Consider the following 14,696-nt stretch of genomic DNA (forward strand, 5'->3'; position numbering starts at 1 on the left):
AGCAAAGGACGAAAGTGCCTTCAGCTACAACTCTTTTTAATTCCGATAATTCAGAGCTTTCCTCACTAACATTTATGTAGTTTGTCTCTCAACGACTAGCCAAAATTTGTCTCCGGGAGTTATGCAAAAAATTGATTTCCGAAATATATTGTATTAATAAGTGAAATTTCCAATTTCACTCGGGGCTATAACATTGAACGAAAATTGAAGAAAATAGAAAACGACAGTAATTGGAAGCTTGATAGAAGTGAAAAAGTGTAGTTCAAGAAGCTTAAGAAAATTGGCAATTCAATTTATCTAGCTTTTTTCTAGGTTTCGTTGTTTATTCTGGAATACGCGTCTCTGCGTCACGAAATTGGACGATAATCTTGGTAGATTTAACAGCATGGCTGAATGGAATAAAAACTGTGGAGCCATAGGAAAACAAACAGCTCTGCGGACAAAAAGCCCGTAACATCGGCTTGGACATTTGATTGCAATGTGTCGGCTCGACCGATTTCAGTTTTCCATTAGCTGTGGGCCGCAGTATTCGTTGCACTGGACATTCCCCGTTAAATGCTATGGAAACTTAATGGCTGGCGCAAGCATTCAAATGCAATCGAACGAATTTAAACGTGGATCTTAAACCAATCATCGATTTAGCTTCGCGTTTATTAGAAAAAGATTTTGCCGACAAAAATATGAAACACCCTACAAGATTAATGAAATTTAAGCGTCGTCAGAATCATTCAAATTGTAAATTCGCCCTTATCTATCTGTAGAGTTTACTAGTTCTTTTGTGTGGCATATGTACGCAACACTTCTGCACGAAACTTTAGAATTTGTTGTCGAAGACTCCAGGATATATTAAAGCCCATTTTTCTCGAGCATACCCTAAACGATTCACATTCGTCGAGTCGAATTCTCGTTCATTCATGAGAGATGCGAAAGGCTTCAATGACACGGTGAAAAATTTGCAAACAGTCACAGTTAAATTGTTTGCGTTGGAACGAATATGTAACTCGCTTGAATTGTCAGTCAACATCCGAGAGAAGAAAATTGATTATGGCGACACAAATGTTTGCAGGTGGTCACGCTTTCACTAAGCTCTTGATGATTTTCAAACTACCCAATTATGTAGGATAAAGAAGAATACATAGTAGGAAGAGAGGGTGGTAGAACAGAGACGAAAAACTGATGAAAATCGATACGGAGGCAAACAAGAGAACGGCGTCGACAATCGAAAAGTCTTGTTGACCGTATAAACGAACATCAGCATAGGAAGAGTCCATATATTCAATATACCGTGAATTAGGCCATCGTTCGCAGTGTCCCATGAGCCCATGATACACCTTTAATTGCAAATGTCCGCAAATTCTACAATCCATTACCAGCTGACAAATGCAATGCGTGTATTTCCACATTGTTCATTATACACACTCTGTCAACAGCTCGTTTAATTCTCTGTGAATTTAAACATTCAGTGCACTGACCCCTGCCAGTTGCTACATACATGCGCACTTCAGCTAATTTATTTCCATATCCTGAGAAACGAAATAGTCTTGAATAACGAACCCATGTGCAATTAACATTCTAATACGAGTATACCAGGAGAACTATTTCAAGATAATACTTTACTGTTCGAACAGTAGGCATTGTACGAATAAAAAACACAGCAAGGTCAGCCCCCCTCATTGTTCATCATTATTCCATTGCACTCATTAGCGGACTCCCCATTCTGCAGTTTTCCAATCGACGGCTCGTTCGAGCCGCAGACAACGTCTCTCGTCCAGTCTCCATTATTCTCATCCAACGCCAATCCAGCACTTCTAGTTTCTTCATTCATTCGCTGAATAAACGCTGCCCGCTGGAGGGAACAGTCACGCACGGGAGCCAGCGGATGCGCTTGCTTGCGTCGTCTCCTCCGCGCGCGAATAGGTCAGAGACACGGTTCCGATGCGACTAGCCTCCGGCGAAAGAGCGATAACGCCGTGGAGACAATAAAGGCTGGCCAACAATGGCTCTCGGAGTTGGCAACATGGCTGGCGCAGGGAGGGCTGTAGGCCTTCGAAGGCTACGGAGTCGAGTGAAAAGAGGACGCGACGGCTGAGTCGGGACAAATGACGAGTCTACCCGACAGGACTGTACATCTCGGCGTTATTTAACATGTGACTGAATGGCTATGTCTAAGAATAACGAGATGGTCTTCAGAGATTCAGCCAGGATCTCAAGACGCTTGCCACGCTTGCTGGTGTTGGCTCTTGATCGTCGAGCGAACCTAGAACGGTTTGTATAGCAAAGGTATTATGCTTTTCAGAGCAACTATTCTGGGCCAAACCTTTCAATCAAGGAGCAATACCAAGAGTTGGAGATTGGGACACTGTGATAGTTCACTTTTGTGAGAATTCTGAAATGGGCTGCTGTGTTGCTTCTTGGATGAATTCTGTGTGATTCTAAAGGAGAATCTTTTCAATCGCTTCTGTATTGTAACGATTCTCTTTTACTTAACTTATGCGATTAAGAGTCGTCCCAAATCGAAAAGTAGGGAAAACAATCTTACAGAGTTTTAACACGTTCGTTTACCAGAGCCCACATTTCACAGTTTACCTTTTTAGGGCTGGGGCTTAGATAGCATTTACTGCGTCAGATATGTGACACGTGGTAGTTAATGTTAGTTAATAGAAGTGGGCTATAAATTTTTCAACGTGTAATTTTTTCCATCCTAGGAACATCTTTTAGTGGATTCCTTGAATCTTCGCAGTTGTAGCATCTTTTTATGAAACGTATAACGACGTTAACGCTTCCATCCGGTTTCCAGTGAACCTTTCAAAATCCTATTAACGAGAACTCTGGAAATCCCTTTTCCAACTTTGTGGCAACCTTTGGAATAAATAATGAAAGTAATGACTTTTGCAAGCTTAGCCAATTAACGGGAAAATTGTATCTGTGCTTTTCAGCACGTGTTCCTAACCTACCCTGCTCCCGTCTCTCATTAGAGCGGTTCTTTGATGCTCGACAATCTCTCAGTCACTCATCTACAGTTACGCCATGTTCATTTTCGTCGAAGTAAACTCCCATAATATCAAACGAGATTTAAAGATTATTGGAATTCCTAAAAGGAGAAATTCAGGCTTTCTATTTTTAGAGATTTCTTGCAGTGAAATCAAACTAGATAATATTCTACTTTAGGATCAATTTTTATTTTGATTTTCTTCTGGTAATTGATGCACTCTATCTCCTTCCCAGTATACAAAGTGTACGTTGGAATTCTTTACTATTCGGATAAATTTTATTATTAAATAACTAATTGTTAGTAACAGCTTGTTAACAGCAATGTAATTGTTAACAATATGTGTTAATAACGACACATGAAAACCAATTGTTAATTTACTACAGTATACCTGCAAACATCATGATAGTTTCACGTATTCCTCTCTTAATAAATCTTTAGAAATGTAACGCATTCTGAAACTAACTTAATCAGAAATTCCTGGCATTTGCAAGTATTTTTGAAATTAAAGGCTCAAAAGCACGCTGCTGTTGTTGCTATGCAGTCCGTTCTGTAACAGACAGCAGAGAGTTGCAATGGGAATGCAGCGACAGTAGTAATAGATTATAAGGATCAGACGCTGGACGGCAGCAAGCCATGCGGACAATTGAAACATTCCACTGGATTTTAGTGCTAGCGAGAATCGTAGCGTGTCGACCATGCAGAAAGCAGCGATGATATCGGACATGTTACAAATACCAATGGAATCCGCTATAATAGGACGCAGTATAACGTTCATAATTATTTGAACGATAACACTGCAGAATTCAGTTTTGGTATACAGGCTCTAAACAATATACATTTTCATCCTTTGAGAGGTGGTAGAGGAGTTCTAATAAAACGTAGAGTGTTATAATGCTCTTGAAGTTACATAATAAGTAATTTTACAATTGGAAATGTATACATATATTGAAAATTAACGGTAAAGTAAAAATGTTTTAACGAGTTTTTTTTCTGCATATTTTACAATGAAATTATTATAAAGCATTATTCCAAATTAAAAGTATTCCTCCCTGTTCGTGAGAAAACAGCAACTGTTAACACACGTAAGAGTAAAAAGCCACATAATTGTTATAATTTATTTCATGTTATAATTTATTTCAGAAAAACGATAATTCGAGGTAACGATAATTTTAATTATCGGGTAAGTAAATTGTATTAACACGACTAATTGATACAAAATGTTTCACAACAAGTAACTCGAGTCTCTAGTTAGTAGCATGCAATTTTAAGTGAATGAGATGCAATTCGTTTATAGTTGCACTGATATCCATCCCTACGGGATTCGTCGTATTATTTGGGTATTCTACGCCAATAGCAAGTGTATTCGATTGAATACCTAGGGAGTTAAGATACCGTTATTAATTATTGGCCAGACCGCGGATTATGCGTTACAGGAAACGTTGTTTCCAGGCCACACCGTATTGATTTCAATTTCCGATAGAAACTTCGTTAACTGAATGGAACGCCATTATTAGACAGTAGAAATTCATTAGGCATTTACTTTGAATTTTGAACATATTTAGCTTCAATCGATTTTATTTCATACCATGTTTACGTACTTTCTATAATTTATATTTGTTTCATAACAGATAAAAGAAGTTTGCCAAACTATCCAGGAACCTAATTTATTCAAGCTTCCACACATTTTACACCTTGAGTACCATAGTAGAATTTCAGCTCCTCGATGGAAGTCCGAAAATTCAAGAAGTTAGAGAATCGTGTTTAATAAGAGTAAAATAAAAATTATGTTCTATTTGTTCTAGTCTTAGTTTTATAGTTTTCATCGTATTACAGTTTTATATTACAGAGTATGCTTATCCATATAAAGAACGTTTCTCTGGAGTTAATTATCATGCGCCATGAATGACCTACGAAGCACTCGACGTGCTACTCTGAAAATTACCAAGTTTCATTGTCGAATATCCACTACACGTTTTCATCAAACTACTATTTAATCGTTTGTGTATAACAGAAGTTGCCTGGGTTGAATTCCTCTTTGAAAATTGTTTTTCCAAAAGAAGTGCACTCCATCCGAATACTGGTTATTATTGATTTCTAGAATTTTCTGAGCGCCTTGCGTGTGCTGTGACTGATCGATTCCCAGGGAGAGACCATTTCAATGTGTAATACTGCATAATCGTTGTGCATTACATATGGCCAGTGAGGTATGCGAGAACTGGTAGTAGCAACAGCAGCTTGATCTGCCGAGGGTTAGCTCAGCCTGTCCTCTAACACGGGTTGAATAACCAAGCCGATATGTTTCTGGCCAGCTGCCAGAGTTTGTAACCAGTGCTACCCCTGCACATTGTTGGAGTTTTATGTTATTTACTGTGACAAACCGTTATTAACGACAAGCTTAGCTGACGTAGAGGCCACGTTGACTGAATTGTTCATCCTCAATTCATCTATTTGTTCAAGTTTGATCAGCTTCTACTTTGTTTGTTAGCCTCGATGCAATCACGTCGTTGTTTGAGAGGTTCGATTCGTTCAGCTTACAAAACAGACAATTACTGATATTTGGGGACGTTTTCTACAGCAGAGCTCTAGTTAGTACAACTTGGGTCGTTCCAGAGTAGTCGAGATTTGATGTCATGAAATACCAGTAATAATTAGGTATAAAATACCTAAAATATTTGCCAGGTGGACACTCTTTCTTGTAAAAATTCTCCATCTGTTTTCAATAGATGCGGAAATATAAGGCAACAGTTCGATATCGATATTAAATTTGTAACTGCAAATTGAATAAATAGTTTGGAGTACGGTAAATGTCCCAATATCCACACACGTAAGATGCCAAATGTCCCAATAAATAGACGACCTAAAACTATATGTTGCGACACTTAAATTGCGTCCCAAGAGGCGAATGTACTATTTTATGATATTTCTTTCGTTTTTATTACGTACATTAGAATTTCAACTTAAAATTGAATAAAATTAGCATTGTTCAGAAACTGTGACATGGTTGGCTACTGTGACATTTATTTTATTTGATTGTGATTGATTGCATGGAGAGACAAATTATTGAATTCCAGAATTTCAAGAGAAACAATTGCTAAAGTTATATATTCGAATTTGTTTGTTGGAGGACAGATCGTATCGCATCCTTTATTTTCTGTGAAATATAATGTGTTGTTACCTGCTGTTTTAAAGCGACTCAGAGTCATTAACATTTCAGTAACAAAGTTAATGTAGGATAATAAAATTGAACGATAATTTTAAGCGAACAGATAAATTTAAATTTATAAAACAAATGTCATCGGACACTACAAAGTTTAAATGAATTTTCAATTTTTTTCTCGTTCCAACGGCGCAGTAGAGAAACCAATAATAATGGATAGGCAGGAAACAAACTTGATAAGAGACTTACTATGAAATTAGTTTATTAATTTACGTCAGCATAAATAACGTTATTGATCGAGTTATATGGAACAAAACATTATTCCTCGAATTTGAGACACTATCAATACAGAAGTAATTTGATCAGAAAGTTTGATTTTCAAGGCAATTTGAACGATGAAGTTTTACAGGCAAATGCTTCATTATCTCTATATTGGAAATGTGTTGTACATTACCTTCCTTTGAATAATCATAATGAGATGATTGAATGAGCTAATTGGATATCATAATGAGGTTGTCGAAATATTTTTATTGTCGATATTAAATTTATTATTGAAGTTGCGCTAATGCGTTTTACTTACCTACCATCAGATGCTTACTATACTTTAATATTATCACTATACTAAACAGAATTCGGAATATTTCATTATAATACAAGAATAAAATTTCAAACGTTCGATTAATAGCAAGAACTAGGGACAGTTACGTTGTAAGATATAGCAAATATGAAATTTGTCTTAAGAAGGAGCCAAGTAGCAACTCTGAGAACTGTAAACTCTACTCCTAGTACACCCTATTACATACAGAAAGTTCCTAATCAAACATATTTGAATGGATACAGTTTCGCGATGAATCCATTGACAAAAGACCGCTTCGAACTGTCAACTGAATACGAGGAACGGCCACAGCTTTGGTTTACGAGGTTTACTCCTCACCGTCGACGTGGCGTGTGGTCGCGGGAGTAATTTTCATCTGGATGAAAATGTATACGTACGAGCGCTTGCAGGAACGCTCCATTACCCGCTCCCAGCTCGCTTTTTAGTCTTGTGCCAGACATTTTCAGCGATACATTCGCCATCACGCTCCGCGGATTAAAAGAGCCGTTTTGAATTTGAAACGTCAGAACGATGCCCCAAGTTCTATCGATTTACTTTGAAACGAGGTCTCCAACGTTTCTTGCCTTTTCTTGAGAGGAACCGCGAGCCGTGCGCCATTCTAGGTATGTCAAACGAGATTTCGTGAGCTTGCAATACGAAGAACTGATATTACTCTCCTTTTTTAACTGTTATTTTCATATATATTTCTAGTATATATATTTCACATATATTTCTAGTACGATTATACTCATCTAAATATTTATTCTTCCTATCATTCTTTCAAATTTCTGAATGTTCTTCCACAACTACATATATACATATGTTATTCTCAGTATACACACGTAACAATAACATTTTGATCTGCTCGTAGAACATACATAGAACTTCTAGAACAACCACAGGTTGGTTACGAGGTTTTAGATTATCCAACACATTTACCATACGTTAAAACTTCAAGGATCACAATCGTAGTAGTTACAATGATCGGTGGTAATCACTGCGTGAAGTCGTCACGAGCTCAAAGCTCAAGAGGGTAGATTGAGGGCGAGTCAACGTGGCACCATCCCTTAATGCGAGACGCGCTGTTACCCTGCATGCCCCATTTACCCCGATTGCTATGAATACGTGTATTACACTCTGGGTATCGAAATTCCCGTTTACTGTTAACCGCCTTGCGCCAGCCATTTCACTTCGAACGACAACCCCTTACGACATAACGATCCGATGTTTTGCGAAGAAAATTCAGGGAAATTTCAATTCCTTGAAAGCGTAATAAACCTTCGTCGATGAAGGAATAATATAAGAAATGTTCCAACATATTTTCTTGACTAACGCGAGAGGAGTAGACATCAATTTCGAAATTGTCTTTGAATAGATTTATGCTAACCCAAGTTAGTAATTATTTTAAGTCGAAAACCGTCACTAGTTTTCTAATTCGAATTTTCATAATAATTTTTTATTTATATAAAGCCCATTTAATTATTATTATTCTCATCTGTTTCAGGATTTCTGCGCCGTTTGAGGTAGCCGCTGCTGGACTGGTACTTGCTGCTACGATCTCAGCTTTAGTTGGTCATTGTTATTCGGATTATAGAACTCTTATAGCATGTGGATTATTTCTTCTCAGCGGTAAGCATTTAGTTTGAGTTTCATGTGGATCTAAAGTTGATATATATTAAATAATAGAATTCGTTAATATTAATCGCGTATTCTTTCGCGGCAATCGTGGCGATAGAGACTGTAGACGCTTTCAGTGGAGCAAAAATGACAGAGATGAAACGATAAACAGGTAGAAAAAGGGGACGATTTTCCAAAGCCAAAGGACGGGAGTGTTTGCTTGCTGGTCACGTACCAAGTCCTGAGCTTTCTCTCTTTTATCTTCTGCAGTTACTGAACTGACGATGTATCAACCTCATTCTTTACCTCTGGAAAGCTAACAATGTGATTCTCAGTCTTCGGTTGAACTCTTCTAGCAGGAGTCACATGCGAGCAGTTCATAAGTCATCACGACATCCCGCACACGTAGATATAATACGTGTGTATACGTTGCTTTAAGTTGACTGAAAATCCTGCTTTTGTAAAGATGAGAACGAACCTTTCACCTTCATTCAATAATTCAACGTATCAAATCGTAATGTAACCGTGTTAATTGTAACAAAAATCATTACCATCAAGAGCGAAACTAGTTACAAAGATCTACCACTTTCGAGTCGAAAGTACCATTTTCATTTCGTACGTTCCTTTTCTCTACGATTGCCGCGTAATCACGCTGGAAGAAGGGGGGTTAGAAGCAGCAGAACCCAAAAGTTCCTCTTCGAAGGCTCGTAATTACATGTCGGTGAATAGCGGTCACTGATACGAAGGGGGAAGCAGAGAAACAGAGATAGTGAGGAGGGGTGGAAGAGGAGGTGGAGGAGGAGGGAGACAGGGAGAAGCAGGCGGTGGATTCGACGAAAAAGATGAACACCAAAGACAGCAAGGGAAGCACAGACAGAGAGAGTTGAAACTCGGCCGAAGGATCAGACTGATTTATATCGTGCTTTACCACTGGACTCTGGAGCCGATCTTTCTCGTCTCCCCGTTTTTGAGGGTGTGCGATGCTCTCACTAGCTCTGGAATCTGGATCAGGAATTTCTTTGGAATCCTCGCAGATTTGGTGCTTGAACGACGGTTCTTGCGTTGCAGAGGATTCTGATTCATATCTTTTAAAGATCATTTGGTTTTATTCTTCCATTCCACTGAGCTTATTAATACAATTTTTCTTTGACTGGAATCGCTACGGGACTAGCCATTCAGCTAGTCAAGCGTCGAATAAATGCACTATATTATTTGATATTACTATTCTCAGGATATGATTATACTAAAATATTAGCTTTTTGCAGAGGAATATCCCCAAATACTCGGCTCGAAGTCGGTTGAAATATGATTCTGTCCGCAGAGGAGTAGTGTTTCATATTAATAACAACATGTCACTTTACTTTTGTCATTATATTACTAATATTTTAGAACTATATTTATAATCAAATAAATTGCCTTTTTGATTTATTTGAAAAGAAAAAGGAACTGTAATAAATTTAATCTGAACTTGCGCTTCCAGAAACTTTCTATTGTAGACCAAACAAAAAACATCCATGAAATAATAGAATAATAATAAACAATCTATTAATAATAAATAATCTGTTATCTAAACTTCTGATGTCATTTTAATTGTGCTAACAGGGAAAAAATAAGTGGGTTAAATTGTACCACAATTTTACTCTTTTATTTTTGATTTTGCTTCTGTTTTGATACCCTAAACCGCCACTTAAATTGAAAGCCCCTTCCTGTAGCCGAACATCATGTATAAATACAGCGTTTGAAATTCAGTTTCCCGTCGATGGTAGAAATCAACAGAACCAGGTATTTCGGCGATAACCTGAAGCAGATTGTCTGTGAACGAAACGGAACAATCGGTTAAGTGGTCTGGCAGTGTCCGAGAACGCTTCACCGACCATGGCTGGACGTCCATGGTCGGCTGGAAATGCTTAGTCAGTCGACACGAGAAATTATAGGTCGGGTACAAGCCTGCAGGAAAGCTATGAATCTTCCGTGAAAGCAAATACCGCTCACGCAGACATTGTTAAACATTAAATCTCGCGAGCATGTTGTCGGAAGCTGACCAGTTGTCAATTCTGTTTTAAAATATCAGTGGCGTTACAATCCTATGAAAACCAGGAATATTCTTATCAACTTTAACAACCAGTAGTTAATATACCGTTCAAATTAAATTTTAACGAACATATTCAAATATGTATACTAATAAAGTCGATCAAACACGTTTCAATTAATTTTCTAAACTCTTCGATGCAATAATATAATTAATTTCTTCAGAAACATACTTCTGTAAGCGAACACGACGTACAAAATATTGATAAAAATTACATCGAAGTTTAGTGGTGTCTTTCAGCAGTGAATCCTTCTTCGAGATCTCATAAGAGATCGATTCAGATATTCTGTAAATATAAGAAATGGAACTGGCGAAATTAATTTCGCGTTCATAGAAAGCCTAATGGTTTTAATTAACGTGCGCATTGATGGGGAAGATGTTCTATTTCCGTGATAGTTCGCGTTGAACCCAGGGGTTTCGAGTTAAACACAAAGCTTTATTGTGCTTGCTCGTACTTGTGGGTGGTCGGGAGGTTCGTGTGCAAGTCGAGGTTAATGTACCATGAAGCGCATTATCGCCGGTGCTTACCGTGAGTGAACAGTAAAGAACGAATGCAGGAAAACCAATGGTTGCTTAGCGCATGCAAAGTGGAGAATGAAAGCTGCTTCTTTGCTGGATATCTCGTCGCGTCATAGAGTGTGACGACTATATGGGCGTTTGGGACAAAATTGATAACTTCTAAACTAATACATTTTCGACTTGAGACCTTTAACACTTTTTTTAAGAGAATACAAAAATGCATCGACCGACGATGTACGGTTCGCGGTTTCGTCTCGCGAATCTCGGGTTGTCACTCGCCAAATTAATATTGAGTAACTGTTTCAAATTACTTCGGATACTCCTCGACGATAAAGTGTAATATGACTAAAATTGAAGAGTCCGATTCGATGACTCGTTAGGTTAAAAATCGACAAGTCCGAACGATGACTTGCGATCCCCTGTCGTTACGTTAGAAATCAACTCGTCCGAATCCGACGTGTTATCTTCTGTCTTTAAATCAACTAGTCCGAATGACGACGTTTGATCTTCTGTTTCGATTTTTTCGGAGTTCGCTCTTCATCCCCTTACAACCCCCAAAACGCCCGACTCTAAGGGCGTCACCGATTTTGCACGATGAAACAAAAATCGATATTAATTGGCCTTCGACCGAAAGAAGGACGATCCTCCTTGTCACCCTGACGGGGCAAAGGAACCGCCCCCGATCTCCTCGCGATGAAGGTGGAGGAGACCTCGCCTTCATGTCGAAGGTCGCGAAGATTGGGGAGGAAGAACGAACCCCGGAATAGCGTGGCTCGAGCGGGCCCACGCGCGTATTTTCCGAATCTTTTTATGGCCGTATTGTCCCGCTAGTCAGCTCCGATCCTACAAGTCCGAAAAGGATGAGCTGGCGAAGGCACCGATTGCGGGGCAATACGGCCTTCGATGGTTATTAGGGAGGAACACTCCGCTCGAAGAAAGCACGAAATTACTTTATTCGGCCAGATGTGGATTTTTAGAAATATGAATGAATAAGCAAGTCCTTAAAGAATTCGGATTTCCACATCTGGCAGCAATAAATGCGTTTGCCTCTTCGAACGGAACATGCTCCCCCCGTTGATCAATTAAGTTGATCAATACCTTACTCGATATTCTACAATAATTCGGAACTCGAACGGTCGTTCCGTTATGCAATGTTAAACGGCGTATAATACAAAATATTATTAATATTACTTATCGCTAAAATATCGACTAATAATTGTCTTTATCCTGATGTCACATTGTGGATTGGAAGGGGTGCCAGACGTTTAACATTTCGACGGTAAATTCCGGTTGACGTCTGAACGGTGACCGTACGAATGATGCCATCTTCGCCCGGATGGACCTCGATGATTCGCCCGAGATTCCATTGCAGCGGTGGCAGATGATCGTCCTTGAGAACGACAATGGTTCCCATTTTGATTTCGTGCGAACCCTTTGTCCACTTATGTCGAACGTTTAAGTGGTTAATGTATTCCTTGTACCACCTTGACCAAAAATCTTGTTTCACCTTTTGGATGTGCTGCCAATTTGACAGCCGATTCGTCGGTGTAGATGTGAAATCAGCTTCTGGCAAGCTCGTTAATGAAGCGCCGATCAAAAAATGTCCAGGAGTCAGAGCGACTGGATCGTTTGGGTCAGATGATAAAGGAGTTAAAGGACGGGAGTTCAGGATAGCCTCGATTTCTGTCACAAAAGTAGTAAATTGTTCGTACGTGAATAATTCTTCACCGACGACCCGCTTCAGGTGATGCTTAAACGATTTCACGGCTGCTTCCCATAACCCGCCGAAATGAGGTGACAAGGCTGGCATGAAATGCCAAGAGATTTCTTTTTCATCAAGAAATCGACGCATCCCTTTGTCGTCGCGTAGGGTTTCGTGAAGCGCGGTCAATTCATTCTGAGCGCCAATAAAATTTGAGCCGTTGTCAGAGTAGACATTACGACAAATTCCTCGTCGTGCGATGAATCGTTTTAACGCGGCGAGAAAAGCTTCGGTCGTTAGATCGCTCACGACTTCTAAATGAATAGCCTTTGTAGCAAAACAAATAAATACCGCGACGTAAATCTTAATTCGCGTACGGTTTCGATAACGCTTTTCTTTTATGTAAAAAGGTCCACAATAATCGACACCGCAATTGTGGAACGGTCGAGTTTCGGTGATTCGATTAGCTGGCAGATTACCCATTACGTAATTTACCGTAGGTGGGTTGACGCGAAAACACTTGACGCAATGCCGGACGATTTTACGTGTAATGTTTTTACCATCGATAGGCCAATACTGCAGTCGTACGGTGTACAGTGTTGATGTTATGCCTGCGTGATAATTTTGTACATGTGCTCGACGAATAATTAATTCCGTGACATGATTATTTTTCGGCAATAGAATTGGATGTTTCTGAGAAAACGGTAAATTTGAATTTCGAAGTCGGCCTCCGACACGCAAAATTCCCTTATCATCTAGAAATGGATGCAACGATAAAAGCTTGCTCTTCGGATGTAATTCTGTATTGGCCTTTAAATTTTGAATGTCCGATGAAAATGTCGATGCTTGAACTGTGCGAATGATACAGTCGTTTGCATTTCGGATTTCATCGATTGTAAGAGGTCCGGTTTTCCGGTTACGAAATCTAAAACAATATGCGATTATCCGACGGAGTTTGACAATACAAGAAAACCGGTTAAAAATCTGGTCGCTAGTTTCGGTGGATGTTGCTAAGCACGTGATTTTTCGCGATTCCGGAACGTCTGACGATGACTCGAACACAGATTCTGGCCAATCCGATTCAACGCTAGTGAGCCAATTAGGTCCGCAGTACCAAAGTTTGTTGGTCAAGAATCTTGATGCCGTGATCCCTCGCGATGATAAGTCGGCCGGGTTGTCATTAGATCGAATATGTCGCCAAATTGAAACCTCCGTTTTCGTTTGGATTTCTGCAACTCGATTTGCGACAAACGTTTTCAATGTACCCGGTGGCCTTTGTAACCAATTCAACACAATAGTTGAATCTGTCCACAGACATACGCGATCGATGTTGCAATTTAACGCTTCGCGGACCGATACATACAGTGACGTTAAGAGGGTAGCGCCGCATAATTCCAATCTTGCGAGACTGACAGTCTTCAAAGGTGCGACTCGCGATTTCGCACACAGCAGACTTGATTTTATATGACCTCGCTTATCGATGGATCGAACGAAAAAGCACGCGCTATATGCGCGTTCGCTAGCGTCGCAAAATCCGTGTAACTCGACTCGGTGACCCATGCGTTGCGCAACATGACGTTCGAATGTTACGTTATTTAATCGCTGAAGTTCCTCTTCGTAAGTTGTCCATTCCGTATGGAGGTTGGTCGGTAAAGACTCGTCCCAGTCGAGTTTCAGTTGCCAAAGTCGTTGCATGAAAATTTTTGCCGTGATGGTAATCGGTCCGAGCAAACCTAGAGGGTCAAAAATCTTCGCAATTGACGACAGTACGGTACGTTTCGTGTGTTTCTTCGACGATGGGAGATTAACCGAATAATTAATCGAATCTTGGCGTGCGTTCCACGTGATTCCAAGCGTTTTGATTCCATCGATTTCCCCGAAGAACTTGGGATGTATCTGATCTTCAGACAATCCTGATAGTAGGCGTGGGTCGTTCGATACCCATTGACGAATATTAAGGCCTCCACGTTGAAGGAGATCGATTATCTCGTTTCGTAATCCTAATGCTTCATCGTAGGATGATGC

At 39.6% G+C, this 14,696-nt stretch overlaps 1 protein-coding gene across 1 annotated transcript in view; it reads left to right on the forward strand.

Moving 5' to 3' along the window:
* Positions 1-14,696, forward strand: part of LOC143179321 (uncharacterized) — a 78,637-nt gene that overhangs the window by 48,200 nt on the left and 15,741 nt on the right. Inside the window, exon 4 of the mRNA XM_076378505.1 lies at positions 8,249-8,373. Within this exon, the coding sequence (XP_076234620.1) occupies positions 8,249-8,373 (125 nt within the window). The remainder of the gene's footprint in view (positions 1-8,248; positions 8,374-14,696) is intronic.

The sequence above is a fragment of the Calliopsis andreniformis genome, chromosome 5 (genome assembly GCF_051401765.1).
Source record: "Calliopsis andreniformis isolate RMS-2024a chromosome 5, iyCalAndr_principal, whole genome shotgun sequence".
Taxonomy (NCBI): domain Eukaryota; kingdom Metazoa; phylum Arthropoda; class Insecta; order Hymenoptera; family Andrenidae; genus Calliopsis; species Calliopsis andreniformis.